Genomic DNA, 19232 nt, shown 5'->3' with positions numbered 1-19232 from the left:
TGATCAATTAGCTCTGTGTTTTCTTTTTTATGTTAAAAACTAACAAGCTTCTCAGTCTTACCGCATAAAAATATACATGTGTACATGTAGATGCAAATGGATCATAAATAATATTGTCTATACGTACCTACATGAATTTATTTTTGCTCGTCTTACATTCTGTAACTGCATCAACTTACAATTTATGAATACACATGACAAGTGTATTTGGATATATCCACAATATACATATTACTGATCTGCAACGCATTTTAAAATACTTTTAATTGCAAGAAAGTCACAATTAGTATTTTTTATACAAGATTAAATATTATAATTGATGCAGTTACATTGTAATATCGATGCTTTTAAGCTTTATAAAAACGGCTAGTTGGCATCACATTTAATCCGAATCAACTACTTCTATCGAAATTAATAATAAAATATGAAATTTTAACTGAAGATCAAATTTAGAGAATCTCGAAACACTTTTGATGTAAATTTACTGTACTCAACCTGAATTCAGATTTAGCAATAACCATTCATTTATAAAAACCAAAAATTATTTTGACTCAAATCAATTCTGTAAAAGAGTAAAAACGTAAAAATTGGGTTTTAGCATGCCAATATTGCTTATTGCTTTTTCAACTTCTTCACCAAGATTTGTTTAATTGACCATGAAATCGGATTTTCAATTTGATGAAGATTACGTAAAGAATTAGTGCTAAAGCTCTTTTTGATAGCAAACATTTTAAATTGTAAATAATTAAATGCAAGTTTTGACTAATTTGCTTAATTTGAATAATATTAGAGGTTATAGACGCAAACAAAAACAGTAATATTTCTTTACGTATAATACGATCTTTTATTTCTTTATATCACATGTAAATACAGTTATAAACGTTCATTTCATCCCATAGAAAATTCATAAGAAGCTGGATATTTCTTGGTTGAAAATTCATATAAGTTATGCTCTAAATCACTCAAAAGATCAGACGCTCCAATTCTGAACAAATCGGGAGTCAGCCAATCATCGCCAAGCAATTTTTTGACTAGTATCAACCAAGATAAGGCATCCTTGGTGTTTCTTACACCTCCAGCGGGCTTTAAACCCACCTAAGAAACATTATTAACAAAACTAACGTAATTAAGTAACACAATATTGCAACCTTATAACCCATTTTTTGATGGTACTCTTTAATGGCCCTTGACATGACAATCCCAAATTGAAGAGTGGCATTTACTGCTTCTTTTCCGGTGGAAGTCTTAATAAAATCTGAGCCAGCCATCATAGATACTAGGGACGCTTTGTACACCTTCGGAGTACAAAATTTATCATAAAGGTATTTATTTGGGTTTTTTTTCTATTACATTATTGAGTGTACCCAGTTCACCTGCGGCTAAAATCGATTTTAAATGGGCAGTACAGCACGCTTCTTTCATTTGCTGAATTTCCCTGTAGAGCTCTTCCCACTGCCCGGTTAAAACTAAAGTCCGATTGATTACAATATCTATTTCTGTTGCTCCTTTCTCCACTGCATATTTGATTTCTTCTAAACGAGTTTTTAAGGGTGATTGCCCGCAAGGAAAACCAGTTGCAACTATATTTTTAAAAATTAATCTATTGTAATACTTTTGTGTCTATGAAGCATAAGTAGTACCTGATGCCACACTGATTTTATCATAGTAGCCTAGTTTTTTTAAAGTCTGCACTGCATCCTCAACTCTGGAAGGATACACACATACTGCTGCAGTTCGAATGGGACAATTTTCATCATATTGAAATCCAAATCTTGGGAGTAAATCTTCAGCTATCGGTTTTGTGGCCTATTTTAATGAGAGTTAATGCTAAAAAAACTAGATAACTCCAAATTTTAAAAACTGATTGCACGCATCCTTTAATAGATTTGACACAAAAATTCTGAGACAATGCTGATAAAATAATAAATTTACTGCCTGCAAAATTTGAAGTTGATTATCTGAAGTTTTCCATAAACCTTTAGCCATTAGCATCCATTTTGCACCATATTTAAATTCATTATAAAAGTGTCCTAGTTTCATTTTCATAAAATAAATAGTTCTTATAATCTTTAAAAAAGAAAAAAATTTAAACATTCACGTTTTTATAGAATTTTCAGAGCTATTCCAATTTTTTTTGTAATCTTAAAGCAGATTTTAAATTACCATTAGATTGTGTTAATTTAATCCAACACATCATTCTTATCTCACAATATAGAGGATCCTTATACATTCCTCTGAGTTTCTAGCACCCTGTATATAATATGATCCCCCGTATAAACCTCTCAAATTCTTAGAAGTCTCAATTAATTATTACTTAAGCTAGTAACCTACTTTAAAACACAGCCTAGAAACGTTACTACAAGTGTCATCTCCAGCCAATGTAGTTAGATCAATACAAGTGACAGCCTTTAAAATCCAAGCAGTGCGATATTCACCTTTTAGCTCTTTTGATACAGCTAGTTTTTTAGCTAATTCATTTATAGCTGTTAGATTCATATTTACATTGTTTAACCAGCCCAAGTCTAAAACCATAGAATTCTGTAAAAGGTGACAATTTATGCGTATAAAAAGTTGAATTTATGATTTGATTAATGCAAGCTATAAGATGTAACAACAAAATCCAAGAAATATAAGGAGGAAAAATAACTGTAACCAATATTTTGTTGCCATTCATAAACCATTGAAAATTATTGTCAATATTATTGCTAATGCAAAATTTTATTGATACCGCTTAAGATTAACAATAGCAGAGCTATAAATCTAGCTTAATAGTTATTAAATACTCATGCAAGGGATTAGGTTAGTTAAAAAACTATATATATGTATAATTTTTTTTTTGATAATCACTAGGGTTTATTCAATCACCACAGGAATAGAATAGCAATTTACTTTTGGGCAATGTGAGGTTACTGTAGCTTATGCTGGTAAGTGATCCAACTTTGCAAAAAAACTTTATATTACCTACCTAATTCACATCCTGGATTTCTTTCTATTCCTTTCATCATGGGGTCTTGAAAATTTCCTTAAAAGTAACAATTAGTTATCCTAGCAAAGTGTATTTGTAATAAATAAAATAATACATTCATTTGAATTAAAGGCGGACTTACTAGCTGAATATTTAACACAAGAAACTATTATATGATTAGAAGACTGACTCAATTTGAAAATATACTATTTAGCTTATTTTACAACACATTTTAGACAAAAAAAAAGCTATAAGTAAATTGTCACCTTCTTATGTCGACTATGTAAAGAATTAAAATAATAAATATGAATCCTGATTCGAGTAGATAATGAAGAACGGCGGGAAAATTAAAGCTATCAAATAAAAACGTCTTTATTTTAGTCTGACTTAATTACCACTCCCTAGAAATGGTATCGTTACATAGTTATTGACAAACGTTAGTTTAATTGTTTAATCAGTAAATTATTAAAACGGAAATTCAGTAATTAAAAGGCAATAGCGTAAAACTGAACATCTAATACACTAGAAATATGTAAAATTATGTTAAAACTTCTATAGTTGAACATTCAAGATTTTTAAAATACCAAATTTATTGTGGTCTTCTGTCTGTTGTCTATTGAATACAGTTCCTCAATACATCTAATTTAAATAAACCTAATTCAAAATCGTTACGATTAAGCAAACATTACCTCAAACTGAGCAGTATTCTTCACTCGGGCGATAAAATCTCCTTCAGTTCCTCAGTGATACTAAGTATTTAATTTTCCTCTAATATGACTGTTTTAAATAAACGAAAATGGGTGTTAATCACTATTCAGAGATATTTAAAGACGTTTAAGGAGATTCCTGGTCCAAAGTCAATGCCCTTTATTGGTACTTTACACCATTACTTGCCACTTATCGGTAAGTGAATTTCTTTCAATTAAGGTTGTATATGTCATGGTTTTAACTCATAATTTAGGTAAATTTAAATTCAGTGAACTTCACCACAATGGCCTTAAAAAATATCAAAAGCATGGTCCTGTTGTAAGGGAAGAAATTGTGCCTGGAGTCAATGTCATCTGGCTTTTTGATCCTAATGATATGGAAATGATGTTCCGATGTGAAGGAAAATACCCTCAAAGGAGGAGCCATTTAGCACTGCAAAAATTTAGATTAGATAGACCTTACATTTATAACACTGGAGGCTTGCTCCCAATGTAAGTATTAATATCTTATTGAGCTGAGCTCTAAAAATAACTGTCATTTCTAATTGTAATCTCAGCTATTAGCAGACAGAAACAACTTGATTTTCAATACATGGCACATTTGTCATCAAATCTGACAGCATTTGGTCTCATTTAACTGACCATGTAAGTTGTTAGTTGTGTCTTTTATGATTTGTAAGATAAGAGATGTCACAACTACTGCTCATTGAACTACCTTATATATGAAATTCCCCTTATTTACGACCATACACTTTTTAGAAATGGACCAGACTGGTTTAGATTGCGCAAAATATTTCAAAAAGGTCTCAGTGGCCCAGTGGCAGTAAAAAAGTTATTAAGAGGATCCAATAGCATAACTAGCGAATGGTTAGAGAGAGTGAAATGTGTGAGGAAAAAAACGAATGTAGATTATTTACCAGAGTTAAGCAGGCTATTCTTAGAATGTATGTATCTCATAAAAGTAAAGATATGGGGTTATATTAAAATGAAATTAAGTTAATTCTTAAAATAAAACAAATAATTTTTTAGTAACTGGAGATGCTGTTCTAGACTTGAGATTAAACAGCTTTTCAAAAGAGGAGCTAAATAAGAACTCTAGAACCTCTAGGTTGATTAAATCTGCATATGACACCAACTCAATTATATTAAAACTAGACAATGGTCCTCAATTGTGGAGGAAGTTCGATACTTTCCTGTATAAAAAACTGAAAAATGCCCAACTGTATATGGAAGAGTAAGATTATTAATAATCAGCAACTCATCTAATATAATGATAAATGTGTTCTTGGTTTTATAAACATTTTATGTGCTTAATAAAAATTTAATTATTCAACTATATTCTACACCTAATTTTTAGTGTTGCCATTGATCTTCTCTCATTAAAAATGTCCTTGTTCTCAGAAAGAAACATTAACAAAGATCTGACATTGCTTGAACAATATTTGTCTTGCCCTGATTTGGATTTCAAGGATATTATTGGCATGATCTGTGACTTTCTTCTTGCCGGTATTGATACTGTAAGTTAACGCTTTTAAAGTTACATATATAAAACAATGATAATTTAATAACTTTCAGGCCACTTACTCAACCAGCTTTTTGCTGTACCACATTGGTAAGGAACCAGGGGTACAAATGGAGTTATATAAAGAAGCTCATAAACTTTTGCCCAATAAAAATAGTCCTGTAACGGAACAAGTATTGAACGATGCTTATTATGCAAAAGCCACTTTAAAAGAGTTGTTTAGACTAAGGCCAATATCTGTAGGAATTGGCAGAGTGCTAGATGAAACTGCTGTATTTTCGGGTTATGAAGTTCCCCAAGATGTATGCTAATATGCTGTTTTGTTTGATTATTTTTAAAGTTTAGTAAATATTGTAGACTGTTGTCGTGAGCCAAAACCAAATTTCTTGCAGATTGGACAAATATTTTCCATCTTCACATGAATTTAAACCTGAAAGATGGTTGAAAAATCATCCTTTATATCAAAAGTCACACCCTTTTCTTTTAATTCCGTTCGGATACGGGCCAAGGACCTGTATAGCAAGACATTTAGCTGAGCAAAACATTTTAATTTTATTGTTAAAAGTGAGTGGCTTTGGCTTATTTGTGCATTTAACATATAACCTGTTTTTAATTTTCAGCTCATAAGGAATTATAAAATAGAATGGAGTGGGTCTATATTAGATTCAAAATCGTTACTGATTAATTCGCCGGATGGCCCTATCTTGTTGAAGTTAGATCCCAGGTAAAACAGATTAATGTGTAGGTAATATGTTTTTACTATTGGATTGAATACCTACTACCTACCTACTAGGAATTATTTTGAAGAATTTACACATACTTTGTGTTCAAATTTAAATACATTGTAATTCAGTTTGAATCTCAGTAAACACATATATAAACTTATATGTATAGAAAATAGGTTATTATGACGGTTCTATTCGGTCTTGTTGAGTATTCATTAAAAATTTTAAAGATCTTAATAGTATTTTAAACTTAGTAAAATTTTTACCATGGTTTTATATTAATAATAATCGATTAAGAGAAAATGTATGTGTAAGGATATTATTAAGTCGAATCCGTTCATTCACATTAGTGAAACCAAAATATACCAATATGTATAGAGTATTTTTCACTGAATCCGCCTTTAAAATTATAAAATAAATAACAATGACTTCTTTGGTTATTTGCTGATATTTAGCCGTAGACAAAGTTTACCATTGCATTTACATATAATGAGCATCATCTCCTGGGGATAACTGTGTCGTCCGTTTTGCTCTCGACGCAAGCTTTTCAATCGTCGTGTTAGCCTTCATTATTACTCGTCCAATAACACAGGCACTGATTTTATGCATGCTTAACTAGCAAGTATTTATTAAATTATAAAACAGCGTTATACTTATGTTACAGTCCTAATGACCCAATTTTGCCCTTGATTGTCAAACATTGGAATTCTTCAAATAACCAAGTTTTACAAAATTGGAACAAACACCCCTGTATTTAGAGGAATATTTTTATATTTATGTAGGTACAAAACTTAAAACATCTTCGCTTTAAATATTATATTCAATCTACATTCAAATCACTATAATACCAAAACAATAAACTTATTTAATGATTATTATAGCAAAATACAATGCGCTACATAATTAAGTAAAAGTACGCTTCGATTAATAACACTGGCCTATTAAATATCCCGATACCTACGCGAGATTTATAGGATAAATCATATAGTAAATTGGTTGTTCGTAGGTTAGAATAATCCACACTATAGTCATAATTTGCAAACGCTATAAACGAGTTCGAATGCTTTCTCAAACATCTGGCAGCTGGAATAGGTGCTGGTCGAATGCGGACAGCTCCATCATCAAACAATATACGAGTATGACTAACGAGTATACTCGTATAGACCAGTAGTCTTAAGAATAGCGAGTCCAAGAATTATTATTTAATGATGCGTTATGGTTTACTACCTGCAAACATGTTAATTGTTGCTAAAATTACAAATTGGAAGGAAATATAGGTTTTCAATCAATTATTTTCTAATTACATTCCTCGAAAATTGAGAGTGCAAATTCCTATTCATGAGCAATTTATTTCTTCAAAATTTCTCAATCCAATAATGTCCGCGCGCACTTATTAAACACCATACTCTAATCCTTGCCTGCAACGTTTCTTTGCTAAATAAATGATTCCTCATCGTCCGCATGTCGGCAAGTTAACCCTGAAGAATGCGTTGAGTTCGATCAAACTCGCTAAAATAAGAAACACCGCATACATCAACAGGCAAATCACCCCCACGCGTTTATCCAATCTGAATTTGTTAAGGGCAAACACCACGTATAGCATAAGCAGGGAGGAGAGCAGTGAAATGGCGCTGTATTCTATGCCAGCCGAGTTGATACCAACCTGAAAAATGTGAGTAAGTTTACACTTACAATCACTCTTGTTGAATAAGAATCACCCATTGTTTCCCTGCAATTGTGGGCATAAAAGTGGCTTTAATGAACCATGGTAGACCTAAGCATAGCAGGATGTCAAAAGTGTTGGAGCCGATCGAGTTGCTTATACCCATAGAGCCGTGACCTGAAATTTAACCAATATTCCTCATTACTTCATACCCGTTAAGTGAATTTAATCACCTTGTCTAGTTACGATAACACTGGATACTGCTTCGGGAACACTGGTTCCAGCTGCCAAGAAAGTTATTCCCATTACCGAATCTGGGATTCGTAAGGTATCTCCTAAACAAGAACAAATAAAATTATATTTTTCCTTATTTTGTGAGCTGTCGTACCTATAATAGTAATCATCCAAGCCACAATATAAGACAGCGATCCTATCCAGATGATACACATCAGAAATGTTACAGGAAACCATTTTTTTAAGTTGGGTTTCTCACAATCAGGTATGGTCAAGAAGAAAATGAGGCGAATTGGCCAAGTAATAATCCATGTGATCTAAAAGTGTTAATTTCATGTTTTAAAGACAGTTGTGTGTTCCAGAACTATAGGAAATCAACTCCATTTGAAGCAAAGGTAATATTTTATGGTTAGTCAGATTATATTTATTCAATTATGTCCACGTTTGTATTTAATGCAATTTATATGAGTTTAACTACACTTGTAAATGTTTACCTGACTGAAACTTCCTTTATCTTTGGGCCACTTCCAAAAGGGCAATTCCTCCTCAATGTCTCTACTGCTCAATTCCAATTTTGGAGGTTCCTCCCTCAATTCACTAATTTCCAGGGCATCTACCTTCAATGATCCATTTAGATGTGAGGGATTGATGTTCGACTCAATTTCTGAAGCGTGATCTATTATGTTATTATCATTACTGGTTGGACATTTTTAAATATCAGCAGAATCAAGGAAGGAACTTTTTTACAGCCTCTTAAAATCGATGTGTCATGATGATTTCTTGTAATTGGAAAATTGGGTACATAACGCGTTCAACGAAAGTTTTGGAACAATCGTCGAAGTATTCTGCATATTTTTTAAATCAATTTCATTCCTTTTTATTCTTTTCATTGCTCACCTTTGTTATTTCTGTTATTTTCCTGCGAGTTTGAATTTTTCCTCTCTGATTTTGGTAGTCTTTGTACGTGCTTTAGTGAAGCTGAAATATATGTATTTTTTAAACAAGAATATATAATCAAATAGTTTCGTACTAAGATGGTTCATTTATTACTTTTTCAAACACTATTATTGTAAAGTGAAATGAGCTTCTAATAGACCTGCTAATTTATTTTGCGAGAATATGATAACTCAAACGGATGGAAAGCCCGCGATGAACTGCCTGGTGTAGTTTGCAAACTCAGTGGTGCCCTAAATTTGTGCCTCACTATTGCGTTTTTTCTAGTCTGAAAAGTTTTGACACTCACCTTTGGCAAACTTTTGAATGGACTTATCGAAGTACATTATCAATATGTAAACAACGTAGAGAAACACTAAAATCAGAGCCTCGTACCACTCGATTCTCTCATCGTGGATTATGCATATAAGAATAGAAACTGTGATACCATACGCTAAACAGTCTCTAGTCAATGGCCACCAGTCCAATGGAATCACTTTGACTCCACACTGTAACGAAAAATTATTATTTCCAAATTATCAATATCTTAGGGAATACTGACTATTCCAGCACTAACGCCACAACACGCAGCTACTGCTAGGATATTAAATACGGCAGATCCTACTATGGTTCCTACCCCTATGTCACCTTCGGTGATGAAGGTTCCGATAACATTGACGAAGAGTTCAGGCGCCGAAGTGGCTGCCGCCATGAAAGTGGCACCAGCGACGTCGGCTGACATGTTAAATGCTGAAAAAGACATTTATCGTTATAAAACAATCGCAAAAAAAACGTATTACTGTTTCAAAATCAATGATCTACGTCAACAATTTACAGCCTCGGCAAGTAGATACTTACCATGGCAGATTTTTTCTACTGCTGGTACGAAGTAATTATCACAGACTACAGCTAAAGCAACGAATAGATATAACGAAACTATTATATGAACTAAGATGGCTCCTTCTCGTCTTTGACCTTCTGTGAACAAATCCGGAGGAAAATCATCAATGGCCGGTGGAGTACAATTAAGTCCTGAAACAAAGGCAAACATGTTATTAATGTCTCCAGCAGCAGTTTGAATTCTACATCCATCCAGTTTAATGTAAAACATGTACCTATCACCTCCATCATTGATGCACTTGAAATTCAGCTCTATTTCATTGAAGACTCTAATTCTTTCTGAGGGAACGATACCTGTTAATCTTAAATTGACCTTCATGACTCCAAGAATTAGGTGTATTAATCACGCAACAATCTTTATTGAGGTTTATATTGCATGCTCTGTTTAGTTAGGAAGTTTATTTGCCAATATAGTTCTGTTGAAGTATCTAACTAACGGTAGCTGTTGATGCAGGGTTATAAAGTTCGTGTATTTAAAAATATATATTATTCCAACTGACTACAAACCTAAATATTGCAAAATCGTCCGAACATTTTGTTCCATTTTAATTATTCCAACGTAGTCCACATTTGTATCACAATGGCACTTAGTAGTATCATTTCAGAATAGAATATTGAAAACTGAATGTAAGCAGGTACGGAGTCATTTTATGTAGCGCCAATAATTACATCAATTACATGTGCTTAATGGTGCAAATAAATGATCTATTAATTTATAGCTGTATAAGTATAATTTGAATGTTGCCGTAACGAAAAAAGCTTTTGAACAAAATTCACCTCTGGTGTGTTTAAATTACGAATTCTTTTTTATTTATATCATTCTTTCTAATATTTTTTGTGGTACACAAGTGTCTATTATGCCGCCATATAAACAGTACCTATCTTCAATTGATCTAATTCTAACTTCTGTTGTGATGAGACTATAGATGCGTCACAAATCAAGTTCATGTTGTGCTATTGTTGTATCTATATGTTTACGATACAATCAATTGATTATAATTTGTAGGTAGCGGCCTTTTATAATTCCCTAAGGGAATGGTAAACGTTTTAGTTTACCGGTCTTTGAGTATAATAGTTTCATTGTAATCGTACAGTTTCATTTATTATTGTATTTGCACAAAACTTGCAGGAATTAAAATTGTACAGAATTTTCTTTTAATGCTCCAAAATTCATTCTCTAAAATTCGTGATCCGCGATCTATCCTACGTTTCTGTTCCTTAAATCATATTATAAAGTTTTTGAAATTTGTAGGTACCTAATAATAATTTTTTAAAATCTCTTGTAAGTGCAATATGAACGACTACTGATATTTCCTTTTAATTCCACACTGCTTTTCCAACTTGTCATACACTTTTAACTTATACCTTTCCCACAAATATTTAATTATTTTACATTTATACTTACCGCTTTTTGAACTGAACATTTTTCATATCTTTACCCGACCCATCGAATAGTTCTTTGCAACCAACATACTAAATTTTATAGGAGAAATATTAAATCGGTTTTAATTGAAGCTATTAAGGAGAGTGTTATTGCCTGGCGTCTAACTGTTTTAGATTGAGTTAACAATTTAATTACAAGCTGCAGAACTGTTTCCATATATACATGTATATTATCTTTAAATGTGTGTTTTCGTTTCCTTTTTCATAAGCGGAAATTAAAGGAAACAAGTTCGAATAAAAAATCATAATTACACATTTCTTTGGCATCCAAGGGTTCAATAGCCTGTTCGAAGTGATTTTTTTATCGATGATCTTAAAAATATGAATCTTTTTTTATTGAGCCCCAGCTCTTAAAGACAAAAAAAGTTTTGAAAAAGCGCATCAGTATACCATCGCTTGTGACATTCTTCGTTTTTGTCCTGATTGGTACCAACACCTAAACATCATGCACAGCATTAGCTTTTAAATAAGGACCGATTTCTTCTATTGCACAATACTTGGTTTGCTTATTCACCCCCAGATGGCGCCACACGAAACTAGCAATACTTGGCGTAGCGATACGTAGACACAACCACGTCAAGTTTCAAACAACTCGTAACAGAAATTAGTATTGTTCACGTGACTACTTATAGTGTATATTTTTTTATAATTATAATTTTTGTTATTGACAAGCGGAAGACTTGTTCTAAATATATTATAATCCGGAGTTTTAATTTCAAAAAGAAGTTATTAATTTGGTTAGTGCTGAACGACAGCGTTTACATTTCAACTATTGAATGCAAATAATTTTGAAACCAGAGTAACTAAAATTTGTTTGCCTCAAATTTTAGAATTTTTACCACGATTTAGTCTTCAACAACAACTTCTATTTTTTGACCCAAAAATCGAAGTTGTCCGATTCGAATTTGGACTGAACCCCATCGAAGCTGTATCGTACGTCTACTACGAAACCCAATCTCGCCGAAATAGAAGCACTCAATTTTCACTAATTTTATTTGTGCAAAATTGGCATAAACGTGAATTATTTTGCCCAGACTAAATTTTGGGGTGAAGTAAACGTTTTAAAATAAATTTATGAGAAGAATTTTCAACTTAAAACAAATTTTATCTTCTCAAAGAGAGTGACATTCATGATAATTTTATTCACACAATTTCTTAACAATATTCAGGGTGTACCACTGAAAATTTACTTACTTTAACTCGGCTTATTTTGAATTGCTATCAAAATATTAGCAATTGCCGGAATGCGTAGATTTCGTTTTTGAGTGAAATACATTTTAGCATTAGCTGAAGATTCACCAAAATAAGCCTCTTCACGAAGATACATTCACTTTAGAATTTCCAATGACATTATGTCGCGTAAAACCTAATTTGAAAGAAGTTTTATTTTGAATTGTCAGTGTGTTATTTTTTTAATTTATATACATTGAAATATATTTTAATATGATTAATATACTGTACCTTTTTCGTTGCTATGCACATGGGGTTTTTAGTGATTGCAAGCAAAACACAATTAGGCGATTGATAAGTACGAGGAAAAGAGGCTACCGTTTCCCCTCCCTTTGTCAACGATCGACTGACGCTTTTAATTTGCAAGAAGTATTTCTTGGTCCAAATATGAATGCGATTTTACGTGATTTTGGGGGATGTAAATTATGTGCGTACATGCAAAATTAAATGCTTTCTTCAAGAAAAAATTCCACAATAAATTTTAATGTAGCCTTACCTCTACAAACATCACAGTAAAAATGCTATTTTTAGAACACATCAATTGAAAAACAAGCCCTTTTTACAACATGATCCGTCCTCTGATTACAGCATACTGGTTGCGAGTTAACGACGATAGCCTGTCTCCCTCGCGCTTATCTATCACTTAATTTTCTTTTGCTTGCACTCACTAAAATTCTACGTACCGAAGAACGTACTTTACAATACATTAAAAATAAATCAAATTGTTCTTTCAAATTAAATTGCTGTTAAATAAACCTGACAAATGGGTTGTTATGGATGCAAATTTCATAAATTGAAAGTGAGAATATTTTACACTTTCCACCTAAAACTTGTTTATATGTAGTTTGTACAGCCTGTATTTACTTTAAAATTTGTGGATGATGTCGATTTATAATTTAATAGGTAATTAACAACCAACTAAGGCTGAAATAATTTTATAGTTTGTTTTGCATTTTTTCAGTTTATACGAAAAGAAGTTATTAACGCCAAAAGTATTTTTAGTTCAAAGTGCGAAATACCTATTCGATTCTAAACAAACACGGATCGTATTATTTATATTAGTAACTAAAAAAGAGAAATGCTTCCGATAATTTAAATATTTACTTATGATACACTCTAGTTTACTGTTTTTTTTTCTAGTCCTTTTTCTTGATTTCAAACGCGGTAATAAAGTCGTCACCAAAATATTTATAAGGGTGTCTATGTGAGCGCTTCTTGAAGTGCGGGTGTTATTCTAAATGAGTTTTACCTGAGAAATTACACTGCTACGGCAAGTTTAAAATATTAAGTGTTATTCCCAAAAATTAAAAAAATAAATATTCTACTTCAAACTCACAGAACATATTTAGTAACTTCCTTAATCAAACATTTCTAAAAACTAGTAACAAATGTAATAAATGTAGGATCTACTTAAACCTGTTAAAAAAATATTTAATCTATAAATTCTTTCAATATCACGTGAATTGAACTGTTTTATTTTTTTAATTAATTTAACACTAATTTGTTTAGCTTCGGTTTAATTCAAATTTTTAATCAGTTATTTGATTTTTCACAATTCTTGGGAATCATCTTAGTTTTCAAGAAGAGAAACCACCGGGTGAATGATCTTATTAACTTATTTAAATCATATAATTTTTAATGTCCATGTACCTTCATAATACGTATTATACCAATCGAGACATGAGATAACATACTATTATTTATGTAGATTTAATGAAAAAATTATCTGGAAGCAGTATCAATACTGATTGTAACTTCTTTAAGGATTCTAAATATTTATCATTATATATCAAGATCAAATATAAATAAATTTCTAAAATATTGCAATTATCATGTACTATATACGTAGGTCGAGAATTGTATTTTTTAAGTTAGATATATTGTTTTTACTGAGTTATAGATGATATTTATTCCAAGGAATTCAAAAAAGACAATACACTTGTATTAGTATATTATAATACTTTAATATATAAAAGCAAAACTGCTCTCAATTTCGCTGATACATCAAACCATTTTCCAAGCTTGCTTTTAGGTGTAGCTAAAGACTATTGTAAGACCAATCATTCACTTAGTAAACAGAATTTAACAGCTTAATTTATCGCCGGCCACTATAATAAACTATATGAAAATGTCGTTTCCGATTCAATTATCCATGTAACCATTTGGCCTCTATATATATTTAATTATACACCATACGAAAAAAAATTTCAACCGGTTGTTAATGTAGCTTTAATTTATATGATTTAAATATAAATCCACACAGGTTTATTTATACAAACTTACCTGCTGCCAAAGTTCCGAAATCCATTCTGTTCTCTGGTGGTGCTGAAGTCACTTTTAACCCCCGCCCTGAGCTTAATAGGATCCGTATCACTCATCGGCTCTATTATACACTTATATGGAACGCTTAGCAGCCACTGAAGCAGCTCTATTGTACTTTTATAACAGGCTCATTGTCCGAGAGCCGACACAATCGTAAACAACCGAACTCTTTGTTCGAGGTAATTTTTTTTGATCAGCACCTTCATTGTCGGAACCAGAGCTGATACCGTGCCTTGTCACATTAATTGTGAGTTCAGTCAGGGGATCGTCTGTATGTAAATTATTTAAGGGAACCTGTCATAGAAGGTTAAAACAGTAAACAGATGATGAAGATTCGCATAGTTTTATTGCTATCAAATGAAGAATAAGTACTTATTTAGGAAAACAGAAATTGTGATATATTATAGCGAAGACAATAATAAAGATGGTGCTCGTCGATAGAGAAGCTAGGCCTTCCAGTATGTTTTCAACGGGTCGCCTTTTTAAAGAAATCCTTAGAAAATAACAAATTTTTAAATCATTTCTGTTTGTATTTTTTGAATTATAAAAATTAGTTTTTAATTTTACAGTTTTAATTTGAAACACCCTGTATTCGTGATTCAATAGCACCTTACAACCTTATAGACCATTTATTGAGCAAAACTTTAGTCATAATGATGTGCGTTAATTCATTTTTTTTTTCAAGACCAAATTGAACAATGTTATCAAAATCTAAACTAACACTACCAATATTATTGCAAAAATGGATTTTAGAGTATAATTTAAATGGGTAATGTAATACGCTTAATATTGTGTATACATATACCCGCTGCGTTTTAGAGTCGTAGAATTTACTTCGGACTATATTTGAACAGGTAAATATTATGATTTAGTTTTAGAATTGTTGTTTTACGGTAGGTCTATTTCTTAACTACCGTTAATCATAGGCGTTGCAAATCGTTCTTTGATTCCGTAGTAACTTGATTCACGGTGATTCTGCTCACATCACCTCCATGCGCCACTGAGGTATATTTACACACATGAGTAAATAATTCAAAACCAGCACATTCTCAAACACAATACAAGAATATATTGATAACCATTTGAGTATGTACTTATTTATACCACCGGATCGTATGAAATTTTCCACTATCAATGGGTTTCCTTCCACTTGTTTGAGGTGTCAAGATAAGAATAAATATGTATATAAATTCGATCAAGAAGATTATTTCAACTTTTATTCGCTCTAACAGGTCGAAGACAATCAAGCAAACATCTATTTGTAGTGGATTTGTTAATTTAAATTTCCTATGTGACACTTTTAGCGAAGATACTTGTAGAGTTCCTGCATTATGGGAATATCGTTACGGACTAAGAACACGCAAATAGCTCTAATTTTAAGAATTACTTCTGTATTATTTATCAGTTGTGCTTACTTGATTGTTGCATTGCTCTCCGTTGGCAATAGGAAAGCTCCATTCGATGTTACAATACCTTTGGGTAAGTCGAAATATTAATTTGAAATATTTCAAAATTTCACGCTCGACGGTTGAAAAACTTTGTGTTCCATTACTAAAGTTAAGCAAGTTATCCTCCTTTAAAATCAAAATTTTTCTGATTGGATTTTTCACTGTTATCGAAACATATGAATCTTATATTAAACCCAGATTTTTCGACTGAAATTCTTGAACTCGGAGGTTTCCAATGGACCTATTAAGAAAGATAGAGAAATCCAAAATTTCCATATTGTTCATTATTTAAACTTCAGATTGTGTTGTAATTCACGAGCTATTTTTCGATATCAATTTCTATTAATATTTGGAGATTTGAAAGTTTATAGTTGCAAAACCAAAATTTTTAATGTTGAGCGATAAAAAATGTTTTTGATTTAAACGCGCCTAACAATGAATCAATTGTTTACTTTTCACACACCGAAGAATTTTATGCTTCAAGTATTGTTTCAATGCGATCATAAAAATAAATATTACCGTAACATTATCGACTATTTATATAAATGTTAGTTTACGTAACATGAGGAAAAAATAATTACATGTATTTTTCAAGGGCTCTTGTCGAGAAGAATGGCAAGTGCCACACATTCACAGGGTGCTTCGGATAAGTACCAAGTAGTTGTTTTGTTCGACGCAATAACGTCGGAACAAGACTAGATGAGGAACTCACGCATGGGAAGTTCACACAATAATCAAGATTAAAATAAAACCTTTTAAGCGGTGAATAATGGGCTAAGGTATACACTTTATCAGGTTGATTTGCCTGTAATTACGAAACTTTGTGGCAACACTAAATTCATTAGCCTAGAGAATTGGACGCTAAATTGACGGATATCATAAAAACACAATGTACCATACTTTTTTACTAACATTTATCAAGTACCTCAAATCGTTCATTCCAATACTTACTCTATGTTTCAATTACCATAGGAAATGGACATAATTACCATTCTCGACACTTACTAGCAGTAGACTTAAACGCAACTCTTTCAAGTAGCAATGAGACTACAATTCATACCACTCTTCGCACCTCAATTCCATTGGATTCTTTGCGTAGCAATTCGACGACTTTCCGAAACTGTACCCCCGCAGCTATAAACGAATTTCCCCCCGATGGCTTCACAAGGGAGGAACGGAAGCATGGATGGGTGATAATACATGTCACATTAGCTTGCTATTTATTTATATTTTTAGCAATTGTTTGTGAGGATTATTTCATACCTTGCATTAAAAAATTGTGTGATGGTGAGTCGTAATAGCTTTAAGTCATAATCTTAAATAAACTTTGACCGTTACAAGGACATACCGTAATTTTTATTGCAGTCCTGCATCTAAAGGAAGATATAGCAGGAGCTACCTTCATGGCAACAGCAAGTTCAAGTGCGGAAATCTTCATCAATAGTGTTGGTACTTTTATTACTCAAGGAGACCTAGGAGTAGGTACTATCGTTGGCTCTGCGGTGTTTAATATTCTGGCAGTTCCGGCCTGCTGTGGTTTCTTCGCCAGTGTTGTAAGTTGTCTATTTGAACCATTGCTCCGAAAAAGCACGAATATTCTAGGTCTTAAATCTAGAGTGGTACCCAATTACTCGGGACAGCTTGGTGTATGCGTGCTCAGTTATTCTACTTATAGCATTTTTGCAAGATGGCAAAATCTACTATTACGAAGCACTGATTTTAGTTCTGTTTTATGCATTTTACTTGATAAGTTAGTGCGTTAATGAAAAAGTGAATGATATTATACGAAACCTGATGATTTTTCAGCCATGCTATTCAACGAGAGCATATGTGCATATTTTCACAAAGTGGCAGCCAAAGTAAATCTGAGGGGGTATTATAAAGAAATATCGACTGAAAATCATCCTTTGCTGTTTAATTCTAGCGGAAAAGTGAACCATTACAATAGTGATATTGAAGAAATTCTGAGTTCTGATGTCACTCTCCGAGATATTGAAGAAGTAGGTATGAATCCAATGTAATATTGAATTCTTCAACGTGTAAAAATATAATTATTTGTATAGAGGAGTCCGTGAATATTTGGCAATTTCCTGACAAGAATTGCAGCAAGAAACAAAAGTTCTGGTGGACGATTACATGGCCCATTTCTTTTGTTTTATACATGACCACGCCCACTACAAAAAACTACCCAAAAATGTACATTATTACCTTTATAATGTGCGTGATTTGGATTGGAGGTGTGTCCTATATTGTAACATGGTTAATTACCATAATAGGTAAACAAAATATAAATTTATACGAATCATTTCAATTATACAATATTTTTATTTGATGGATTTCAGGAGATACTTTAGAAATTCCTGATTCGGTTATAGGTCTAACTTTCCTCGCTGCTGGAAGTAGTGTACCTGAAGCCGTATCAAGTGTTATAGTGAGCAACCAAGGTATGATAGGATTATCCACCTTTCAAAAACACCTAATGCACTGTGCGTAAATTTTATAGGACATGGTTCGATGGGTATAAGTAGTTCCATTGGTTCAAACACATTTGATATACTACTCTGTCTTGGTGTACCGTGGTTTATTAAATCGGCATACTACCCTAAAGTAAAGGGAGAGCATTGGATCATTATAAATTCACAAGGAATTAACTACAGCGCTTTCTGTTTGCTGACTACTCTGGTGTTATTATATACGTTAATATACTTTAACCGGTTCAAGTAAGTTGTACAAATTTTGGTCCTTCCATAATTTCCAACGATGTTATGCGTTTCTTATATGATGAAAATCTCTTTTTTCGTTTCAGATTGGATCGAAAAATAAGTTTTGCCTGCCTAATTATGTATGTAGCATTCCTAGTTTTTGCCTCATTAATGGAGCTAAACGTGTTCTTCCCTGTCAACCTTCTAATATGCGATAGATGATACTTGATACTCTGATATTTTACCTTGTAAATTACTTTTCTACAAATTGTTATTAGAAAAGCAATAAGTACTTAATATTTAAGTATTTATATTTACGTAGAGTTATTTTTATAACTGTTTTTAGCAATAAAATTGTTTCCTAAGAAAAAAAAAGGTTTTGATATTGTTATGATAGAACATACAGCGTATCACATGAAAACAACTAATGTTGTAAAG

The 19232-nt window shown here is 32.2% G+C and overlaps 4 protein-coding genes across 17 annotated transcripts; 2 read left to right on the top strand and 2 right to left on the bottom strand.

Annotated features, from left to right (window-relative positions):
- Window positions 1–820: 820 nt before the first annotated feature.
- On the bottom strand, window positions 821–3240 carry Dera (deoxyribose-phosphate aldolase). 3 transcript variants are annotated; one of them, XM_066282500.1, is made up of 7 exons: window positions 3108–3240; window positions 2966–3022; window positions 2332–2522; window positions 1641–1806; window positions 1351–1580; window positions 1149–1295; window positions 821–1095 (listed from the first exon to the last, which is right to left on the bottom strand). In XM_066282500.1, exons 2-7 carry the CDS (start codon window positions 3003–3005, stop codon window positions 889–891), a joined length of 981 nt encoding a protein of 326 aa, XP_066138597.1. In that variant the 5' UTR covers window positions 3006–3022; window positions 3108–3240; the 3' UTR covers window positions 821–888. The 3 variants fall into 3 exon arrangements, with proteins under 3 accessions (XP_066138597.1, XP_066138596.1, XP_066138598.1); XM_066282499.1 differs by having other exon boundaries at window positions 2966–3045; window positions 3108–3230; XM_066282501.1 differs by having other exon boundaries at window positions 3081–3225.
- Window positions 2521–6359, top strand: LOC136339337 (cytochrome P450 302a1, mitochondrial-like). Of its 4 annotated transcripts, XM_066282485.1 has the most exons (9): window positions 2521–2924; window positions 3784–3868; window positions 3927–4164; window positions 4432–4616; window positions 4702–4906; window positions 5030–5189; window positions 5248–5496; window positions 5552–5758; window positions 5815–6359. In XM_066282485.1, the coding sequence occupies exons 1-9, from the start codon at window positions 2919–2921 to the stop codon at window positions 5920–5922; spliced, it is 1443 nt and encodes a 480-aa protein (XP_066138582.1). In that variant the 5' UTR covers window positions 2521–2918; the 3' UTR covers window positions 5923–6359. The 4 variants fall into 4 exon arrangements, with proteins under 4 accessions (XP_066138582.1, XP_066138581.1, XP_066138584.1 ...); XM_066282484.1 differs by lacking the exon at window positions 2521–2924 and having other exon boundaries at window positions 3338–3868; XM_066282487.1 differs by lacking the exons at window positions 2521–2924; window positions 5815–6359 and having other exon boundaries at window positions 3338–3868; window positions 5540–5666.
- A 361-nt stretch (window positions 6360–6720) lies between these two features.
- On the bottom strand, window positions 6721–17571 carry zyd (zydeco). 8 transcript variants are annotated; one of them, XM_066282490.1, is made up of 10 exons: window positions 17441–17571; window positions 9608–9781; window positions 9312–9499; window positions 9060–9258; window positions 8714–8794; window positions 8311–8492; window positions 7971–8133; window positions 7816–7917; window positions 7638–7759; window positions 6721–7582 (listed from the first exon to the last, which is right to left on the bottom strand). In XM_066282490.1, exons 1-10 carry the CDS (start codon window positions 17463–17465, stop codon window positions 7370–7372), a joined length of 1449 nt encoding a protein of 482 aa, XP_066138587.1. In that variant the 5' UTR covers window positions 17466–17571; the 3' UTR covers window positions 6721–7369. The 8 variants fall into 8 exon arrangements, with proteins under 8 accessions (XP_066138587.1, XP_066138586.1, XP_066138592.1 ...); XM_066282489.1 differs by lacking the exon at window positions 17441–17571 and adding an exon at window positions 14606–14907; XM_066282495.1 differs by lacking the exon at window positions 17441–17571 and adding an exon at window positions 12554–12612.
- On the top strand, window positions 15556–19091 carry LOC136339334 (sodium/potassium/calcium exchanger 5-like). 2 transcript variants are annotated; one of them, XM_066282480.1, is made up of 9 exons: window positions 15556–16123; window positions 17065–17379; window positions 17458–17645; window positions 17695–17842; window positions 17899–18096; window positions 18156–18368; window positions 18468–18536; window positions 18596–18812; window positions 18899–19091. In XM_066282480.1, exons 1-9 carry the CDS (start codon window positions 15976–15978, stop codon window positions 19014–19016), a joined length of 1614 nt encoding a protein of 537 aa, XP_066138577.1. In that variant the 5' UTR covers window positions 15556–15975; the 3' UTR covers window positions 19017–19091. The 2 variants fall into 2 exon arrangements, with proteins under 2 accessions (XP_066138577.1, XP_066138576.1); XM_066282479.1 differs by having other exon boundaries at window positions 15561–16123; window positions 18435–18536.
- The last annotated feature ends 141 nt before the right edge of the window (window positions 19092–19232 follow it).

Source organism: Euwallacea fornicatus, chromosome 5 (assembly GCF_040115645.1).
Source record: "Euwallacea fornicatus isolate EFF26 chromosome 5, ASM4011564v1, whole genome shotgun sequence".
In the NCBI taxonomy this organism is placed as follows: Eukaryota; Metazoa; Arthropoda; class Insecta; order Coleoptera; family Curculionidae; genus Euwallacea; species Euwallacea fornicatus.
Note: the sequence above shows the minus strand (reverse complement) of the source record. Positions and strands in the feature narration are given on the sequence as shown.

What these genes read in the sequence shown, in the direction of transcription:
- Dera (XM_066282500.1), bottom strand. Translation starts at nt 3,005, where the DNA reads ATGATGAAAGGAATAGAAAGAAATCCAGGATGTGAATTAG. An exon ending in AAATCCAGGATGTGAATTAG is followed by an intron (nt 2,523 to 2,965) that starts GTAGGTAATATA and finishes CTATGGTTTTAG; the next exon opens with ACTTGGGCTGGTTAAACAAT. An exon ending in TTTCTAGGCTGTGTTTTAAA is followed by an intron (nt 1,807 to 2,331) that starts GTAGGTTACTAG and finishes TCATTAAAATAG; the next exon opens with GCCACAAAACCGATAGCTGA.
- LOC136339337 (XM_066282484.1), top strand. Translation starts at nt 3,739, where the DNA reads ATGACTGTTTTAAATAAACGAAAATGGGTGTTAATCACTATTCAGAGA. An exon ending in CCATTACTTGCCACTTATCG is followed by an intron (nt 3,869 to 3,926) that starts GTAAGTGAATTT and finishes CTCATAATTTAG; the next exon opens with GTAAATTTAAATTCAGTGAA. An exon ending in GTTATGAAGTTCCCCAAGAT is followed by an intron (nt 5,497 to 5,551) that starts GTATGCTAATAT and finishes TAAATATTGTAG; the next exon opens with ACTGTTGTCGTGAGCCAAAA.
- zyd (XM_066282488.1), bottom strand. Translation starts at nt 10,193, where the DNA reads ATGGAACAAAATGTTCGGACGATTTTGCAATATTTAG. An exon ending in ATAAAGGAAGTTTCAGTCAG is followed by an intron (nt 8,134 to 8,310) that starts GTAAACATTTAC and finishes TAACACTTTTAG; the next exon opens with ATCACATGGATTATTACTTG. An exon ending in TGTTATCGTAACTAGACAAG is followed by an intron (nt 7,760 to 7,815) that starts GTGATTAAATTC and finishes GTTAAATTTCAG; the next exon opens with GTCACGGCTCTATGGGTATA.
- LOC136339334 (XM_066282479.1), top strand. Translation starts at nt 15,976, where the DNA reads ATGGGAATATCGTTACGGACTAAGAACACGCAAATAGCTCTAATTTTA. An exon ending in CCGAGATATTGAAGAAGTAG is followed by an intron (nt 18,097 to 18,155) that starts GTATGAATCCAA and finishes TTATTTGTATAG; the next exon opens with AGGAGTCCGTGAATATTTGG. An exon ending in ATGGTTAATTACCATAATAG is followed by an intron (nt 18,369 to 18,434) that starts GTAAACAAAATA and finishes GATGGATTTCAG; the next exon opens with GAGATACTTTAGAAATTCCT.